Source organism: Cylas formicarius, unplaced genomic scaffold (genome assembly GCF_029955315.1).
Source record: "Cylas formicarius isolate icCylForm1 unplaced genomic scaffold, icCylForm1.1 PGA_scaffold_7__23_contigs__length_41026272, whole genome shotgun sequence".
NCBI classification, from domain to species: Eukaryota; Metazoa; Arthropoda; class Insecta; order Coleoptera; family Brentidae; genus Cylas; species Cylas formicarius.
Window position 1 is genome coordinate 14,489,501 of NW_026844352.1, and position 19,414 is coordinate 14,508,914.

The 19,414-nt window shown below is 32.8% G+C and overlaps 3 protein-coding genes across 6 annotated transcripts in view; 1 reads left to right on the top strand and 2 right to left on the bottom strand.

Moving 5' to 3' along the window:
* LOC132704507 (uncharacterized) overlaps window positions 1-2,115 on the bottom strand; it is a 46,366-nt gene extending 44,251 nt beyond the window's left edge. The window contains exon 1 of the mRNA XM_060674528.1: window positions 1,155-2,115. Within this exon, the coding sequence (XP_060530511.1) occupies window positions 1,155-2,115 (961 nt within the window). The remainder of the gene's footprint in view (window positions 1-1,154) is intronic.
* A 4,833-nt stretch (window positions 2,116-6,948) lies between these two features.
* LOC132705733 (serine palmitoyltransferase 2) lies at window positions 6,949-15,613 on the bottom strand. 3 transcript variants are annotated; one of them, XM_060676562.1, is made up of 11 exons: window positions 15,410-15,613; window positions 15,293-15,349; window positions 14,861-14,902; window positions 10,865-11,076; window positions 10,411-10,542; window positions 10,155-10,351; window positions 9,853-10,020; window positions 9,585-9,794; window positions 9,392-9,519; window positions 8,792-9,054; window positions 6,949-8,718 (listed from the first exon to the last, which is right to left on the bottom strand). In XM_060676562.1, the coding sequence occupies exons 1-11, from the start codon at window positions 15,491-15,493 to the stop codon at window positions 8,475-8,477; spliced, it is 1,737 nt and encodes a 578-aa protein (XP_060532545.1). In that variant the 5' UTR covers window positions 15,494-15,613; the 3' UTR covers window positions 6,949-8,474. The 3 variants fall into 3 exon arrangements, with proteins under 3 accessions (XP_060532545.1, XP_060532546.1, XP_060532547.1); XM_060676563.1 differs by lacking the exon at window positions 15,293-15,349 and having other exon boundaries at window positions 15,410-15,599; XM_060676564.1 differs by lacking the exons at window positions 14,861-14,902; window positions 15,293-15,349; window positions 15,410-15,613 and adding an exon at window positions 12,111-12,536.
* Window positions 15,614-16,770: 1,157 nt separating this feature from the next.
* The window catches only part of LOC132705734 (reticulon-1-A), a 41,247-nt gene continuing 38,603 nt past the window's right edge, over window positions 16,771-19,414 (top strand). The window contains exon 1 of one of the 2 annotated variants that reach the window (XM_060676567.1): window positions 16,771-17,889. In XM_060676567.1, the coding sequence (XP_060532550.1) occupies window positions 17,001-17,889 (889 nt within the window). In that variant the 5' untranslated portion in view covers window positions 16,771-17,000. The remainder of the gene's footprint in view (window positions 17,890-19,414) is intronic. The other variant, XM_060676566.1, reaches the window with a different exon arrangement.

A 19,414-nucleotide genomic window follows, 5' to 3' on the forward strand; every position in this document is an offset into this window, starting at 1 on the left:
TATAAGGCACCAAGACCGCACTGCGCACCATAACATATCTGAACTAACCGAAGGAAAGACTTCGCATTTGGTACATGATGGCCAGCTAATAACCCCGACCTTAATCCATTAAACATATTTCGATCGGGCTTGGAACCGTTGCGACGAAAAATACAAGAGAAAATAGCAGATATAAATAAATAAGTAATGGGGATAAGATGAGGAAATGGAGTAAATAATTATTAAATTAAATAAATAAAATTGAGCTATTTGTTATTACATCATAGTTTTTGTTATGTTCTGTTAATCCAAATAATTAAAGAAAAATTAATAAAAATAAAAATCCAAATTCATGTCACAAAAATGTATTTAAGTTTTTTATAATTTCACCCACAATTTAAGAGTCAATATTTTAAAAACGACTGAAAATAACATAGGCAAACTTTATATTATTGAAATCCGGAAGAAAAGTTATAATTTTTTGTATTTATTTTTTTTAGCTGTTCAGATATTTTTTAAAAATTTACTAGTGACGTGCGACCCGATTTGTATGGAATATTTTTAAAGAAATGGTGCGCCGCAGTTTATTCCTAAAAATAAAAATTATATTTAAAATCAGCATTTAATTTGAAACACATTTTATCTCTTCATTTCAAGAAAAAAAAACCTTTTTGATGCATTGCACAATCGCCATAATTATAGCAAAAATGTTAAAACCCAAAATTTTGAAATAAAGTACGGACGTCACCGGAATTAAAAAATATATGTTTTACATCAAAAGTTGTCGTTTGAACGTGATAAAAAATAGTTTTTTTTCTTAGAATTTTATACAGGGAACTAGGGATTATTTTCGCGGTGCCATAACAATTTAGTGCATTAGTGGGTCAGATTAAATCAATATTATTTTCTGACGTTATCTGCTCTGTAATTGATCCTAATACTTGAGTACAATAAATCTATTTCATTTGTAATAATTATTTTAAATTATATTAATACCCAGTTCTTGTAGAACAAGACAAATATTTTAAAAAGATAGCCGCCTCCTCAACATGGGTATTATACTAATTGTTGAGGGGGTATTACGCCTACAAGAAAAATTTCAACTTCAGATTGAATCTAGTAACTGTTATTTTTCCGGCAAACTAGATCGTGAAAAAGAATATTCATGAACTTACCGGAAGGAACTAATACCATATCGTTGTCGTTCTCGCCGGGTCTAAAACATTCTTCATCACTGAAATTCTCTTCCAGTCGAATATTTTTAAGAGACGACACCATGTCAGATCCAGAATCAAGCTCATTGCTGCCGCCCGCATTTTCCTCAGCGGGTGGTACGATATGCAATTTCTTGTCGGTGCCGGAAAGTATGAAGTCTAAGGTTTCATCGGACAAAACGCCAGCGGGAAAATTAACCAACTCCTCGTCAGAAAAAGGACCACTAACATTGGTATCCTCTTCTATTAAATGTCCAGGTGAAATAATCCCGGAACTATTCTCTTCGCTTGAGTTCCTGTACAAAAAGGCTCGGTCTCTGTAGGTGCGGGTTTCTTCCGGAAAACTTTTAAACTCTTCTGCTTGATCGACGTCTTGTACTTTTTCTTTAACCGGGTAGCTCTGGATTTTTTTTTGGCCTAAGCCATCGTACTCGAGATATTCTCCCCTTTCCGACGGATCACCGCCGTACTGAGCCTCTGAAGTCTCATCGCGCCGGTCCTTCACTTTCTGATCCGGCAAATGTTTTGGAACGTAGGGGTTTTCGTCCATAATTCCATACTTTTTGTTGGTATAGTCGCCGGCGTGCACGAATCTGTTAACCTCCCCGAACAACGCCCGGTATTTATTCGATTTTGGAGACGAAAATTTCGCAAAAAAACTCTTCGAACATCCCGCCCGACGGATCTCGTCCTTGCTTACGGATTTCGACGAAAATGAATCACTAAAACCGTTAACCCGTTTCCTGATCACCGTGTTCTTCCACTTCCGGTTGCTGATATTCGCAGACGTATTTTTCCCAAGCAAATGCGTGAGTAACTCGGCACTGTTGAAATTTTGAAACTCTGTGTTTTCTCTGAGGGTTTCTTCACGCGATTGACTGCTTGTCGATTTCAAAGTTGGGTCGGTTAGCTTTTCAATCATCGTGAAGCGCCGCCAACGAAACTGATTCATGCCGTAGGTGGTTTCTGAGAAGCTTTCGACGTAGCAGTTGGTATTTCAGTGGGGAGGTTGTACGAAATATAAACGGATTGTTTTCAGATTACGAGAATTATTTTTAACAAGTGCCAAATATTTCTCGTTTTGATTTTTTTATATTAACAATTATTAATTAACACGTTTTTTTAACGTAACATTTCAAATATATCAATAAATAACTTGGGACGACTCTTAAAGGGCTGTGATTTCATAAAATTTACAAGTAGACAATGGAGATATTTTTTAAAGGGTCAAATCTATTATGATATACATCTATCACATGATTCATATTGAGTTGGATATTATCCCATTGGTAACCCGAAAATTTTTTTATTCAAAGGATACGATGGGACTATTTTTCCTTTTCTTTTTTGTTTTTTAACTCCCTTTATTCCCAAATTTTAGAAACGTTTTTTAAAGCAAATAAGAAGGCTAAATTGGCTTAAAGGGAACTACGTGTAATTAACCCCCGAATGAACATTCCAGACAAAAAAATCTTTGATCGAATCTATGAAAAATTTTAACAAACATTCAGCCTATTTCACTAAAAGTTAAAGAAAATGTCAATTTTTCCATAAGAAAAATATCGAAAAGCCTGAAAGAAGAGTTTATTGATACTCAAATCCAATAAACATAAAAGCGACATTGAAAAATAAAATAATAGTCTAAAATTTATAATTTATATCTTAGGTGGCTGTGAAGGTCGTCACCATAAAGCAAAGTGTTTATTTATATTATATCTTATCGTATATAAAATGCCTTGTTCGCTATGAGAGAAACAATCAATTTTCGAAACGTTTGTTAAACCAAATATGAGGGCTAAATTGGCTCAAAGAGAACTACCAGTCACTAACCTCTGATTGAAGTTTCAGAAGTTTCAGAAGTTTTATCGATTTTATGAAAAATTTCAACAATCATACAGAAAGAAGAGAACATTTCGTATAATGTATCCTAATACTTTATTGGAACTTAATACCCTATACCTAAATTCAATAGTTTTCGAAATATTTGTTAAATTAAAAGCAACATTAAAAATATTTTAGAACTTATAATTTAGGTAGGTATTATATAATACGTAGGTAATTAGTTTTACAAATGGAATTGATTAACTGTTCCCTCATTTTCTTCAATATTCTTCACTTAGAATTTGAACTTCCGTTCTAATCAGGTTTTTCAGATGTTCTCTCGGGTCAGGACAGTTGAGTGGCCATTTTATTGTTCCATTTTATTCTGATCCATTCATTAAACTTTTCATTTAAATTATGTTTAACATGTACTACACAATGAAACGGAACGCCGTCTTGTTCAAATACGAGGATCATTAGTTGTTCCAATCCATATAGTTTTCCATTAAAAATATACAACTTTTATCTGTGGGTTATTTCTGCATATATGAAAATGTATCTAAACTAACCAAATCTAAACTTTACCCTCACAACACAATACATAGTACGTACAATGGACATTGGTATTGTCACTAATATGCCGGAAATGAATGTGTGCAGAATAGATACTCCATAAAATGTTTAATAAAGACGCCCCACCGAAGATCAAATTACACATAGTGGACGTCCATTAATTTCATTTTAGATTGTCTTAAAGGAATAAAAAAAGTGGATTAAAAAAGTTTATTGAATACATCAATGAAGTTCAAATTCTCTACTCTAAAGCACTAAGTAAATAAATATACATATCGTAAAAAAATATATATTATATATAAACAACCTCAATATATCAATTTCTCGCTATAATTAAAAATTACATTGACTCTCTAAGACATTAGAGAATATATGACGAAACTATAAAAAATAAATCACATTTTAATACTGATAAATGTTTTGTGCTTAGCGTTAGTTGAAAGAAGTAACAAGTAGAATTTGAACATAAAATTGGGGGATCAGTGTTGGCTAAAGTTGTGGAGATGCGGGATCTTGGTGTAACCTTTGATACTCAGTTATGTTTCAGGGCACGTATAAATGATATAACAAACAGAGCATCAAGAGTGTATGGTTTTATCATAAGAAATTGTAAGAATTTTGATTTAATATGTGTTAAAACGTTGTATACAACATTTGTCAGAGCTATACATGAATATTGTTCTTTTATATGAAACTCATAAGTATAAAATCGTAAAGGTTCAAAATAAGGTATTATCGTGAAACTGGTGTGTACGAAATGCACATACCAAAGACATAGGTTATAGAATCATATAATCTTAATTCTCCACAAAACAGTAGAAATGTCACTGCAGTAAATTTTTTATACAAATTTTTAAATATGATTAATCCTCCCGAATTATTAAATCAAATTAATATTCAAGTTCTGGCGTATATAACACGAAATTTGCTAAATTTTTACGTAGACAATACCAACACTATTATAGTATTATTGTTATGTGTAAAGTGTGTAATCAAAGCCTCTCAGAGTACGATTTATGGCAAGTATCAATTAGTAAGCTTAAATCTAAACTCTATGAAATAGGGAATTAATTATTAAATAGTATTCTTGTATTTCTTATGTTTTTTCCAAATAAATATATTAAGAAATTGACCTTTTAAGGTTGTCGGATTGAAATAATTTAATTGATATCAGAAAAATACGAACAAAGGACGTATGTTTTTCATATCCGTAGAACTGTCATCACATCACATCTCATGGATATCCATGGAACAATCATAAATCTATATGTACCTATAGTGAACCAAAAAGGGAAGTCCATCAAAGGTTTTGTGCCATTATCAATATTCCAGTTCTAAAAAACTATCAACAAAATATTGCATTTTTACGGGGCGTTTAAAATTCATCTAAAGATAGAGGAAAGCTCAAGTTAGTTTTGGTTAGTTAGTTTAGACGAACCTGATGATATTCCGTTAAAATTGAATTTTCTGTATTTCGATTTTATTTTTTTATCACTTTGTTTTAACATTTATCCCATTCAGTCTGGGCCCTTTGTCTTTGGAACAGAATATTCCAAGTGGCCGTTTAGGTGCAATAAGGTGCACGAAAAGATTTGTTTAAATCAATGAAGCAAATTAAAATTGGAGCTTTTCAGGATTTAGTTTATTATTTAACAGGGAAATTATTTCATAATATAATTCCTACTTTTTAATCAAACAACACAAACTCGCTTTTTATTATTTGTACCATATTGCGCGCTTCTTCTATTTCTTGTTCCTTTAATATAGGCTACACTGCCTAATTATACCCATTATTAACCTATTTCTTTACAATACAGGCATATCTGTGGATTTTAAAAATCAAATTCAAATTTCAGATTTTGCTATTTTATATGTACTCACCACGCGATCACACACACGATACATTCGACGGCGAATTTTCAAATCAAACGAGAAAAGGCCTAGATCGTCCAAAATCGTACGAAAATTATTAGTAATTCATCGACTTTCAGAAACATCAATGAATCACTGAAAATCATAGACGCTAACATGAATGGAACTACATGAAAAAAATTGTTTGCGTATATACCTAAGTAGTTTCGCTTCCGCGAAAACTAATATGAATGAATTAGTCACCTCAATTTCATGTGTTAAGAAACTTGGCGCCTCGAAAACATGCTGAAAATGTGATTCAGTAAAAATGATGTTGAAATTTAATCGACTTCCTCGATTCTTTTTTTGGGCCCCCTATTTTGCTTATTTAAATGGTCACGTCAATAACCCGAGAAATTTATCTTCTTAAAAGTTTGTTTTAAATATAAAAAAAATGGAAAACAGCATATAAAATTTAAATCACATCCATTGCCGTATGATCCTTAATGAGTTCTTCGAATAAAAAAATATGTAACAGATCATTTTTCATCATTTAAGTAGTTTTCTGGCATTAATTGTTTTGTTTTACAGCCCTCAAAATGTTTCTACGATGAACAATTAAACCATCAACATTAAATGTGTTTCATGGACGCTATGCATAATAGCACTGCACCTAAACAGATTTTACAAAAAAGGTGTAATAACTGAAACTAATCAGCTCAGTTTATTTATTGAAAGTACATGCGCATCAACACACGACTACACTTTCAACCACAGAATACTCTTACAACAAAAAGTCACCATAGAATACACAAAGTTATTCTGTGGTGTTGATCCCAACCTTTAATACCTGTTACCTGAGTTACCTGCAATAGCTATTAATTTTAAATATATTTTTGCAGGATACCGATGCTTTACTCGATGTAAAATATAGCGAGCTTAACTTAAGTTGAAGTACGATTCTATTCCAATTTCAGTTCTTCAAAATTAAATCAAAAAGTGATTAGTATGGCTCTGAAATAAAGTTTTATTTTTGTTGCTGTAGATATAAAATTTACGACAGCATATACGAAAAAAAGGATATATGTATAACCTGAACCTGAACTAGGTACTAAAGAGCCTAACCGACACATAAGCAATTATCAAATTTTAAATAACAGTACTTGTAGATATAACATATTTAAGATGTTCAGAATCAGCGTTTCAGACGCAGATGCGATACATAATTAACTCACTTCGACGCCAAGTAAATCTTGTTTCGCAACGGTTTTTCCTAGAATCGGCTTTCTTTATTAACTATCGTTATTCGGCCACCAAGTTGGCCGCATTTATGCTTTTTTCTATGACAAATCGAATATTTTAGTCATCTATGTGGACTGAATGTATAAACTTCTGATGCAGGCAAATACGTGCAAGGGAAAAACGATTTAACGCTGGAATTTTGGTACATTAGTTCGGAGCAATTGGACAATAATGATGCAGAAAATGCGTCCAAAAGAAAATTACACAATTGTAAAACTTTCTCTTTATTTCAAATATGACCGAGGAGTCTTGTATTTTCTTTAATTACATGAATATTACGAATATCATGAACTTTATAGAAAATTAGGCTTTAGTGTACTGATCTATAACAGCATGGTCCATGATTGTTTTTAATAGGTCTATAAACTTTAGGTATTTTGAAAAGCCTACTATTCAGCCTATTTGATACAAAAATCATGCAAAAACCACTTTGACTGTAGAAAGTGTAATAAAGAATCGAAAACGATGTTTTTATTTAACTAAAATCGAACTCTTGCCTGCCCCTACAAAACAAGTATTTTTAGTGCAGAGCAAGCCAGATTTTTGTCGGTTGTTTTCATTGAACAGTGTTAGAATTTTTTTCTATGTAAGCGCACCTACCAAACTTTGCAATAAACAATTAATATAATTTGTAATAACGCCACAAAACTAACACTAAATAATTATATAGTTTGTGTGAGGAGACTGCTAAAAGCAGGGCTCTGTGAGGTGCGCTTATAAAATTTTACTAATAGCTAAAATAAACAAAATGCTCAACATTTCAAATTAAACTGAACCATTTGTTATGCTTCAACAATCTAGCCTAGTTGACAACAAATAAAAGGACAATTTTGATTGTAGACCCCCCCCAGGTTATAACATGTTTGGTTTTTGAAAAATGCTGCGAATTGGATCTCTTTATTACTGCTACTTTTTATAATAGTATGAGCATTAACTTCAACGTGGTTGTTACTTCTGAGTCTATTGTGACAGATCCCCATCCAAATTTTGTTTTAGACATTGTTAAAACTAAATCAATGGGAGTGTTCAGATGTGCACAACTGTAATATCAATATCTGCTGAAGGATGCAGGAAGATGATTTAGGTCAGCCGTTCAACATCAATCACAGCGACGAAAAATTATGATGCCTCTACTCAGCGCAGGATTTTATTTTATGGTTATGTAGAACTATGACAACTGTGCTAGACTATACATTTGTTGTCTGACAAGATTTTAATTAATGTATTCCGGGCTCTACTTCATAAACTACCGAATGTGGGAAGCAAAATGGTAATTTCTCAAAGAGAAACAACAACAAAGCCATCCTGTTTAGTGATTATTTGCAAAAGTTGTGCACGATTGAACAAGCCCATTGGTAGGGGAAAAATCAAAAACTCAGATCACAAACAAAACTTTGATTGGTTATCAACAACAAAATTGCTTATTATTTGTTTTGTAGCGATTTAAAAATAAACTGCAATAATAGTTTTAATAGCCCTTTAAAATTAATATTCCTCACTTTTAATATCAAATTAATTATATATTTCATTTCTTGCAGGTAATAAAAACCTGAGATTTTTTAGTCCCCATAAGTTAAAACAAATTTTTATCATAAAAATAAAACTCTGCTAATTCCCGCATTTCACTTAAAAATTAATTAATAAGATTACTAAGACGAAAATAATAAATACATACTGAGAAATAAAATACTGAGCTGAAAACTCTGAAAAAAATAGAGATAAACTCCTCTATTATCATATATGAGAATAAACCTTGATTTTATCATAGTCTATTGGTGTTAGATCGCGAGGTTTTCTTGAATATTTCAGACCACATTCATCTGCCACTCTATCAATGACATCTAAGGCGTAATCTAATTGCTCTTTGGTGTGACCGGCCGACAAACAGATCCTGATTCGACCTTCGAATAGCGGAGTAGCTGGATACCCTACACCAACTGTTGCTATTTTTTCTTTTATGAGAGTTCGTACCATAATCCTGCAATAGTGTGATACAAAAAATTTCATTTTTCTTAAAGTTTCATGTATCAAATTATTTTGCCCACACTTACGCAATTTTTGAGTAGAGATACACCAACAAAGGAACAACGGGCGAATCTTCATTCCCATGAATGATTACTCCAATTTGTTCTAGCCTCATCCTGAAGTACCTAGTGTTCCTCGCCAACGTTTCTATTCTTTTTTGTCCCTCATTGGTTCCGTCTTTGCCCATTAATATTTTTAAAACTGATATGATCTGGGCGGCCAAAGGAGGCGACATGGCCCAAGCATGTTGAGAAGCATAGCTCTCTTCACGCAGATATGTAATTAATTCCTACAAATAAAACCATTTGTATGGTGATGAGTTCTACAAAACCAGTTTTAGTGACCAAGAGAAATTGCCGAAATGATCAGTGAGCCATTATAAAAACTAAAGACAATTGAAGAAATGATTTTGTGGTAGCCACCTAGCACCCGCCATTTCAAGTATTTAAAAGTAGTAATTTCATTGTGCATTTTTTAAAATTGGAGTGTTAAACTATAACAACATATTGAAGTTATAATCTTTATTTCAATTTTTCAAAAGCAAAGTAAAATTTCTAAAACCAGCATTCCTCTTGTACTAAGACTTTGTGATATAATTTTATGTTTTTGGTCTGTGTAGGTGTTACCTTAGAGCCAGCAATATATCCCCCAGCACTCCCAAAACTTTTTGTAAATGTACCCATAAGAACATCTATATCTTTAGGATCACAGTTAAAATAGTCCACAACTCCTTTACCGTGTTTTCCCATAGCACCTTAAAATCTACTTTGAGACCGAATTTTCTGCGATTGCAACAAAACAACTCCAAATAAATCTTACCAATACTGTGGGCTTCATCCAAGTAAAGGTAAGCTTTGTACTTTTTTTTCAGTGCTATGATTTCAGGAAGACGGGCAATTGTACCTTCCATACTATAAACACCTTCGACAACTATAAGAATTTTTTTCCATGGTTTGTATACACCCGTCGGCTGATCAGGCTGCCCATAATATATTGCTTCTTTAAGCAGATCTTCCAAATGAGATACATCTAGCAATTATAGCAACGCATTTTCCTCGGTAATGGTAAATCTTTCTTTCCAACTCACCATTATGTTTAAACACCTTTACAACTACACTCTGAAGTTTAATACCCCAAATCAAACTAGCATGATTTTTTTCGTCGCTGATAACCAAACAACCTGGTTCTAACAGAGTGGGGATATTTAATGAATTTGTTGCATAGCCCATTCCAAAGGTTATTGCATCTTCAGCACCTAAAGCAAACACAAAATGCTAAATTGCAACACTAGAATTGAACAACTAGGTTCATACTCATCACTATACTGTTATTTTTCTTGCTTATGCTAAACAAAGGAATACAACACAGAGATAGAAACCTTATCCTTACCAACAAATTCTGCCATTAGTGACTCCAACTCATCGTGCAAAGCACAAGTTCCATATTGTTGCCTCGTGCTCCCTGTACTAATTCCATATTCGTAAATGGATTTTATAGCCGCTTCAGCGCAAGGACCAGAGGCTTCGGCGAAGCCCAAATAGTTGTAGGAAGCTAAGTTAAGGCATTTCGTTTTGGTACCGGTAAATCTACCCAAAAAGAAGGTACATCAGAGCAAAGTATTTCAAAAACTTGTGTGAAAACTAACTCAAATGTCCAACCGTTGTCTTTCGAAACTCTATCCTTCAACACTACTTCGCTGCCAGGCACGCTACATATTGGATAATTCCAACAATCTCGTATTCGCCTGTAGACGTACCTTGAGTAAAAAGCCGAAAATCTGGAAAGTGAGCAATAGTATGTTACACTCCAGGATACAATTTGTTGAAGTTCAAAATAAATCCAAACATATGGGATGGATAAACAATTCTTCTTTTTCATATATTATTTCACACACAATAAAAACAATGTCTTTTGATTAAATCGACTAAAGATAGATAAATGGATTATAGATTAAACTTAAGATTTAAAAAAATACTTTGAACAACTTCCATATTATTTTGAAGACATACATACAAACATAAAAATTTAAAAACGTGACATCAAAATTAGGAGTACCACAATACACAATACCGCTGCACGCACAAATTATAATGTTTTACCTATCATATAGGGGCGGATATCCAGCTCTACCCGTCTCCTTCACCAACTTTGGGGGAAACAAAAGCTGACTGAGGAATCCGAGAAACATCAATATATAAAAACTAATTTGCGTCATGGCGGCCGTGACAAACGTGGGCGGTTCGAACGATTCTCGCAGCACTTTGGTTTTCGGGTGTCCATGTTGATCGCGAAATTTCTCTTTGATATAACCCTGCAAACCGAACAAACATAAAAATCCGAACGAACAAATCGTAACAAATACAAATTGGACCAAAGGTCTTTGATTGCAAAATTAACTTTCGTCAATAGTTATTTAAGAGGTCTGTCCCTTTCGCATCGTTGCTACTTATTTTGTATCTATTATTGTCTTATATCAGAGGTGGGATAAACTCGCGGAAATTAAAGCCGACGAACCTCTTAACGGAACCTTTACATTTCGTAAGAGGAAATCCGACAGTAAATGGGCAAAAAAACCATTTTGAAAACGGAATGTTGTTAGAACAGCCGACTCCAATGGCGAGGGTCGCATTTGAACCCCCTCATTAAGTTCACTGAAGGGATTGAAATGTCTGTTCCAAATTTTTTCTTTTGCAATATTATATAACATATTTCGTCGCGCAGGAATTATTTTCTAACAAATTCCCGCTCCGTAATGGAATATGCAACGCAATATTTATGTGCAAACTTTATTACGTGTACATACACACACACACACACACTCCTAATAACACCCGACATTGTTTATCTACTAAACAATTTGGTGTCGTGTTTATGCTGAAATATCTAATGCTCTGCAAATGGGTTAAAATCCCAACTTGGATGCTTTGTTATAATTGCCTTTTATAGGGCATAGGCTAATGAAAACAATTACATCACTTTACGCAATACTTAAATGTTTAGCTAAATAGAGAAACTTTTAAATGCGTTTGTGAATATGGTTTAAACTAGATACTATTTTCCAAAAATATTATAGACTTCCAGAATGGTCATTATGGTTAACCCTTCTTGCCTGGTCGAATTCTGTAGAACTAAATATAGAAAAACTAAAAATAAAAATAAAATTAGAGATTAAATATTTCACACAAAAAATTGAGTCAGCTTAATCCGAAAAATTTCTTTTGTATTTTACTTGCAAAGTAAGGTTTAAAATAAAAATGCTTTCCACCAAAATATCTGGAAATCAACGAGTCTAGTTTATTACTCGAGTAAGCCGCTAGTTGTAAATAATAAATAAATTGACCATACCGCGAAAAAAGCAGGAATCTTCATCATCGGAGAAATACTACCTCCTAAAGTCGCGTTCCTCCTCACGGCTCAAATTACGCACCTCCAACTAATATTTCTTGCCAAGTTAAATGATTTTACCGCAATTAAAAGCAAGTTTAATCACATAATAATACCACTTATTTGATTATGTATTTTTTCTGCCGGTTTATTACCTATTTGCTGCATTCGGACTTTGTTCGCGTTCTTAGAAAAAGAAAAAAACACCCACTTTTCCCATTTTGCAGTCAATAGAAACATATTTTTTATTAGTTATCTATTATTTTTTATTTATTCATAGTGGCCAAATTAGTTAGGTTAAAAAAATTACACTTTCATAAGACCGCAACTGATTTCGGTGACCACTGACCACAATTGGCTTCCATGAGAATACAAATATTTTTCCTATTGCGTTGCACAAAAAAAAATTGTTCACAGATATTTTTACTAATATTAATCCAACCAACCGAACAGAGAATTAAAAAAATATTCTTCAAACTTAACCTACACATCTAAATTTTCTAACCCTTTAATTTTAATAAATATTTCTGGATTAGACCCCGTATACCATTCGAGTAAATAGGCAATTAATGAAAGACTTTCCAATTAACAGACCACCGTGGTCATCGATTGATTCCCACAAACCACTTAATAAGACTGACTATAGACCTTTAAACGTTAACCAAAAAAAAACACCACGTCTGATGATTATTATTATTATAGAAAAATAAACGAAAATAAAAAAGTACTTTTAATAATTTATTGGCAGTTTGTAATCAAATGGTATAATTTAAAAGTATACGTTGCAATGTAATGAACATTGCAATAGGACAAAACAGTAAAAATTAAAAAGTAACGAATTTAGCGCAGTTTGTTTTGTTGTTATGTGACATAATAGTTCCTATTTATTTGAAACACAGACAAAAAATAAAAAATAAACAAGAACAATAAAAAAAGTGGCCTTCTAACAGTCTTTGTTGCTAACATTTTTTTGCTAACTAAGATCCAAAGAAATGATTTTGAAAAGGACGCTGAGTAGTTTAAAGTTTTTGAGAATGTCAAAAGAAAGGTTTGAAAAAATACTGAACCGTCTCAAAGCTCACAAATGTACACAATTTCGAGGATGAAAAGCATAGAAGATAAAAAACTTATAGTAGCCTAAGAATTCTGGCTAGCCACAGGTGAAACTTATCGTAGCCTTTCTAATATTGTAGAGTAATACGACAATTAGAACGATTTTCAAAAAGTAAATTAACGAAATTGTGTTATCACGCTAATTATAAATAGTTTTATGGTCTATTAGTTATAATAGTTAATCAGCTATATTAGTTAACAATAACATAACCTTGCTATTTGATCAGTTGGCATCACTGAACTGGTGCAAAAATTTGACAAAAACTAGAAAAAGTTCTATTTCGCGAATAAATTTAGGAACGAGGATTTAATATCAAAAAGGGACATTCTGCTAGTCACAAACCAACTTCATGATGAAATCGTCACTGAAAAACTAATATTGGCCTCGCATACGTATAATGAATTATCAGGATAGGCAGGGCCTCTATACACCTAGTTGGTATATGCGTGTACCACAATTTTTCCGTGGCAAATATTTAATTTTAGAAAAAATGTGCTTCATCATCTACCGATTAGATACACCAGTCTCACAAACGTAATTAATTGTTACAAGTCGACAGGGTTTGATAAAATAATTTATGGTTTTAAGGATAAAACGTTCGTGAGCCAACGGATAAGGAAAGTTTTCCGAAAATGCTCCATCAAACTATACGACAAAGTTTAGCAGCACACATATTATGACAAATACAAAAAATTAACAGAAGAAGAAAAACACTGATCATAAATACACATAACTGGCAATTTTAATTAAATATTTCTCAAATGTTTAAATAAATATTAATTTTCAATGATAATGCAAAATTTCGTCCAAATCAACACGAATTTTATCAAAGTTTAGTAAATGTCACTTTCATATAATATAAACTCAAATACTGGATCATTAAGGATACATAAAAATAATGGTCAATATACATACAGAGCGCCTTTTAGTACAATAACGGCAATGGAAGAAATGGGACAATTAAAACCGCAAAATATGTTTATCAGAAACGAGTTACTTAACCAAAATCAACAACAACAGATCATTCAAAGCTGAAACTTTTTAAAAGCATTCTATTCTGGTCACAATTTACGCACACAAATAAAAATTTTAAAAAGCATATTTTGCCCATATAATAATTTAACCTTGAAGAAAAAATGTATAAGCATATAGCATGCATATGCATGCTACGGGGACATGGTATTAAAAGTGTTATTTAAAGTACTACTTAGAAGTGTAAAAATACAGCAAGAGATTTTAACATCGATAAGAGCTTAAAAAGTAGAATTTCTCTAGCTAAAAATGGTATCAATTACTATAAATTTTCAATGGAATAATATCGGGATAACCATTACTTTAACTTGAAGCGAAATAAAAATCTTAACTTTTTTTTGCAAAATGAGAATGTCAAAGGATTGTTATTCAGGATTACTATGCTATGAAGCTATAATATATTAATATCATTTTAATTCCCAAAATTGAAGGTGTAAATATTATTTGAGTATCTATAAATAAGGGTAGACCAGGAAAAAACATTGCAATCTACATATACCACTCATTGCAAAATGAAACACAGATAGCCAAAGTTTTTAATAAAAAATATACGTGATTAACTTACATTTTTCAAGCCGACACTCTCGTTTTGTATGTCTGGTGTTATCTAAAAAATACTCTAAATTAGTCATCATCAATCATACTCCATCACCAAACCAAAAATGATAAGTAAAGTATTCATTTTTTACTATTTCACCTATTGAAATTGTCTAACACAAATCTTACTTGGGTAATCATAAAATACACCAACAATGAAATTCAAATTCTACAATAATTTTCTACTCCCTGAAGCATTTAAATTTTATGGAAGGTATGAATTCAATTTCTGAAGAGACAAGCGAAAGATAACTATAAAAATTGGGAAGCAACAAGGTTTATCAATTTTAATTGAACCATTAATAAATTTCAATTAAAGAGTGGAATGTATAATCGATCGTGCAGATAGTTTGAATAGAGGTTTCACATTTTGTGTGGTGTAAAAAATTTTGTTACACACCAATTTTGGATGGTTTTCCTCCAATGTTTTATTGCTATTCCTTAAAGGGATAAAATCCTAAAACACATTTACACATCTACTGTTAATAAAACAATGTAAAAAAATCTTTTTACTCACGTTACTACAACTTTGATGCTTTTTGCGCTTTTTAAATCCATTCTCAATTCGAAAACTGTCTTGACAACCGCCGACTTCCATCATCACCACAAATCTAACCTCCAAAAAGTTACCCGACCAATGCAAAAATTTCGTTTAACTGCAAGACGTAACCCAGATCTAGAAAGCACACGCGCGTTGCGGTTGCGGAACTTGTAATAAGTTTGATTGGTTGTCTAATATCGGATGACCTGTAAGACAATGCAGGCAATTTTGAATATCAGAAACCCGTCTAAAAAAATTATTATTTATTTTTTAAGACCGTTTGATGCATGGAGGTTCTAGTTCTGAAACAAACCGCAAATTTTGACTCTCACGTGATTGATAAGCATTGGTGGAGGGCAAAAAAACTTAGCCAAGCGTTAACAAATGTGAATTGGATATTTACTTGATTTATTTGACATTGTTTGATAGTAAAATTTTTACTCTGACTAGAATTATGGCTAATAGCTCAAGATTAAGCTTTTTAAAAGTAGTGTCATTCAATATTCTAGAGTATTTACAATTCGTTAATTGTGTAGAAATAAGCAATTATTTGGTTAGTTTTAGTTCGTTTGTTATTCTGTTGTTGTTGTTGTTGAGCATATACGTATTGACACTATTATTTAAAAATATGTACAATATGTACGATTTGTTTTTAGAAATGGGTGACAAAATAATATATTTTTTTGATTGATACACTTCTATCTAAATATCATATTAATTTAAGTGATGAACGTCACAAAAAAATTATCTGATGTTACAAATTGTTTTTTTTTGTTGGTATTAAAGAAAATGCGTCGTCAAACTATCAAAAAGTAAAGTTTTACTCTTCAAATCTTCAAAAGTATCTCAAACGCCTTGTTATCTTATTTGCAAAGTTGTAAATATTTATCCCTTTTCGCGGCAAATCGTATCGACAGTTTTCAAATGAAAACTGAGCTGTCAGGAATATTTTTTTTTAAATATAAATGCAGATAACATGTTATGACGTCGACGATGACGATGATGAGGTTATATGTTTCTCAGCAAAAAAATGATAATAATGATAATAATAATAATTAAGTCACGTGCATATTCAAAAACCAGTATCACGCTAACCTCCGTTCTACAAAAAAAACATATGCGAATTTTAAATACTCGTAAGGTCTAAATTGTAATAAGCTTTGATGAAATCGATTTTCGGATTTAAAACCCATCGATTTAACAGTGTATCGAATTGTCAGCGTACACACACGCGGCGCAAAAAATGAAATATTTCGTACTTTGTTATCGATTAATTCGTCACGCACGAAAGGATTTGGCCGTACGCCAATGACCCGGCATCTGATTCACTCTTCTCCCACCCTCCGCTGTTTACCGTTGAGTCAGACTCGTTGAGGGGAAACAACTCAACTTTTGCAACAGCCGACAAAGAATAATCGGGCATTTTGATCGAAAGTTGAGTGAATTTTACATTTCGTTGACTTAAATTTGACATTCTGGTGAAAGTTGGGCCGGTTCTTCCATCCGTACGTGTTAAATTAGAAATTCTAAATTTAACAGTGATTCGGTTTGACACATTTCGGTTATTATGGAACATCGCGAAGTGCCCGCGGACGACTTCAAGCAACTGTTAAAACGAGAAAGTGATTCCCTCGACGATTTCGAACATTTGGGCCACGACAGCAGCCCTTTAAAGGATTTGCACGAAACACATGATCTTTTGGGGTTAAATACGTCAGCCGCGGATACGCATGCACACGTGAAAATCGATGAAAACGTAGTTGAAAAATTTGCCGGTGCTCACGCAGGTGACAGTCTGGCAGATCGCATCCTAATTCCAGAAAAAATGGATTCCAATATATTAGCCAGTGCCGATCCATTTCCCGATCGAAAAGAAGCCGACGAGAAACTGGATAAATTTTTAAACGAGGTGTCGGCTCCTTTCAAGCCAGTGGAACCAGAATTAAAACACGATGTAGGTGCGATCAAGTCGTTCCTGGATAACGAAAGAGAACTCATTCGCGACGTCAAAGAAAAGTCGGTAACGGGGAGTACCGAGTTGTTAGATCGTTACACCGATAGCGAGCCGGAAAGCGACGATTTCAAAGCTTCAAAATTCGATGAACCCAAAACCAAAGAACTTCCTAAAAGTTTCGGTTACACCGAAACGTTCAAGTCGACCGAAAACTTTAAAGATGTCCAAGATTTACATCCGGAGCCGCCCACAAGAAATATCGCACCCATACCTTCTGCCCCTATTCCCGAGTTGAAGGAAGACCCGAAACCGGTAGAACCGTCTGGGCCAGCGGATATACCCAAACCGGTGGATCCAAAACCGGTAGCAACAAAAGTTGCTGCCTCACCGACCGGCGAAGAGGAGGACGAATCGAAGAGAACCAGCGTCCAAGATAAAATAAGCAAGGCGGAAACTGTAAAAATTACAGAAGCGGAGGCGTTGTTTTGCAAAATGGGGCTGGGTAAGTTTTCGATAGACGAGAATTCTATTTTTGGCGTTTTGCTAATGCAATTTAAATAGAATAAAATGAAACAAGTAAACAACCATATCCCGCGTCGTACTTAGTTAAAATGGGTAATTACGTCGCAGATATGTTATTCAATATTATACACCCTGTTCTACATAAATCCACCCACTATACTGTCTGGCAATCCAGCAGAGATGGAGAAGTTTAATACAAAATTTTAATGGTTTGTTGAGTTAGTTTTTGAAAATATGGTAGCCGCACTAGGGTCAATATGTTATCTGTTGCTATATGAATGATACACACAGAAATGGAGTTTTAGATACAGGGCGATTTTGAAAGTTTCGCATTTTTAGACGGAATTTATACTTCTCTATGGGTCTGGGTAAGGTTTTCAATGCAAGATCCAGTGGCGTAGTTAGTTTTTTTCAAAAGTCACAAATTTTGATATGTAAAACTAATCGTGTTTTTAATGAAAGGCATTGTTTATTTTTAATGCTTTAACAATGCAGGTAAACAAAAACCTTTTTATTTAAATTGTCTACTGGATGAAATTTGTAAAAGAAAATGCAGTATTTATATTACCACCCTTTACAAAATAAATTATGCAAATTAATAAAACGTCTATAAATCTACGACGAAGTTTATTTTATATCAAAATGGTTTGCAGGTCTGAGTATATCTTTCAATTTCTTCTTCTCAAAGCTTTTGTTTTATATAATGGTCTATATGGATATTTTGAAAATAAATAAATGAATGAACAATAAATAAATAACAATAAATAACTAAACAAATATTCAAAAAATTATGTTTTGGCAACTTTCTGTACGTTTTATGCCCATTAACATAGTCATTTCTTATGGTTATGATTCACGTTTCTATACCACTTTTTCTGAACTAAGGCATTATTATCTGAATCAAATATCACTTGCGTGTTAAATTTCTTCTCAAATAGTAGTCCGATAAGATCCAAGTTAGAAGTGTGTATCTTTATTGGTTATCAAAATACTTCAGCAAGACAAAGAGAAAGAGTACGAAGAAGTCGGGATACACTGCACATTTGAAAACCATTCATTTGTTTTTATTTGTCAAATTAATATTTATCGTTTAGTACAATTTTTAGATAATAGATTGTCATGGTTTTTCTTATTACCTTTTCGCAATCTACTTCCTCAATTCCGATATGATCTTTTGAATTGGAATTGGAAAATCCATAAACGAATCGGCAATAAAAATCAAATTTCGTAATTATCCAGGGTGTTTCAAAACGAATGTGAAAATCCTAAGGGGGTGATTTCCTGTTTAATATAAAGGGTAGTTTGTTCTATAAATATTGTGTCAAAAGCCGACCATTTATAAATAGGCTGGAAAAATATTTTTATCGAAAAAACTGATATAGATAGAACAATAATATATTTTTTAATAAAGCTTACAGTTTCCAAATAAGAAAATAAAATTATTGCATGTCGGAAAACAAATCGTTCTAAATTCGATATATATTGGTAAAAGAGCTTTAACGCTA

Coding starts and splice junctions, on each gene's coding strand:
- LOC132705733 (XM_060676562.1), bottom strand. CDS start 15,493: ATGATGGAAGTCGGCGGTTGTCAAGACAGTTTTCGAATTGAGAATGGA. Junction 15,350..15,409: donor AGCATCAAAGTTGTAGTAAC/GTGAGTAAAAAG, acceptor AATGTGTTTTAG/GATTTTATCCCTTTAAGGAA. Junction 9,055..9,391: donor GATATATTGCTGGCTCTAAG/GTAACACCTACA, acceptor TTTTATTTGTAG/GAATTAATTACATATCTGCG.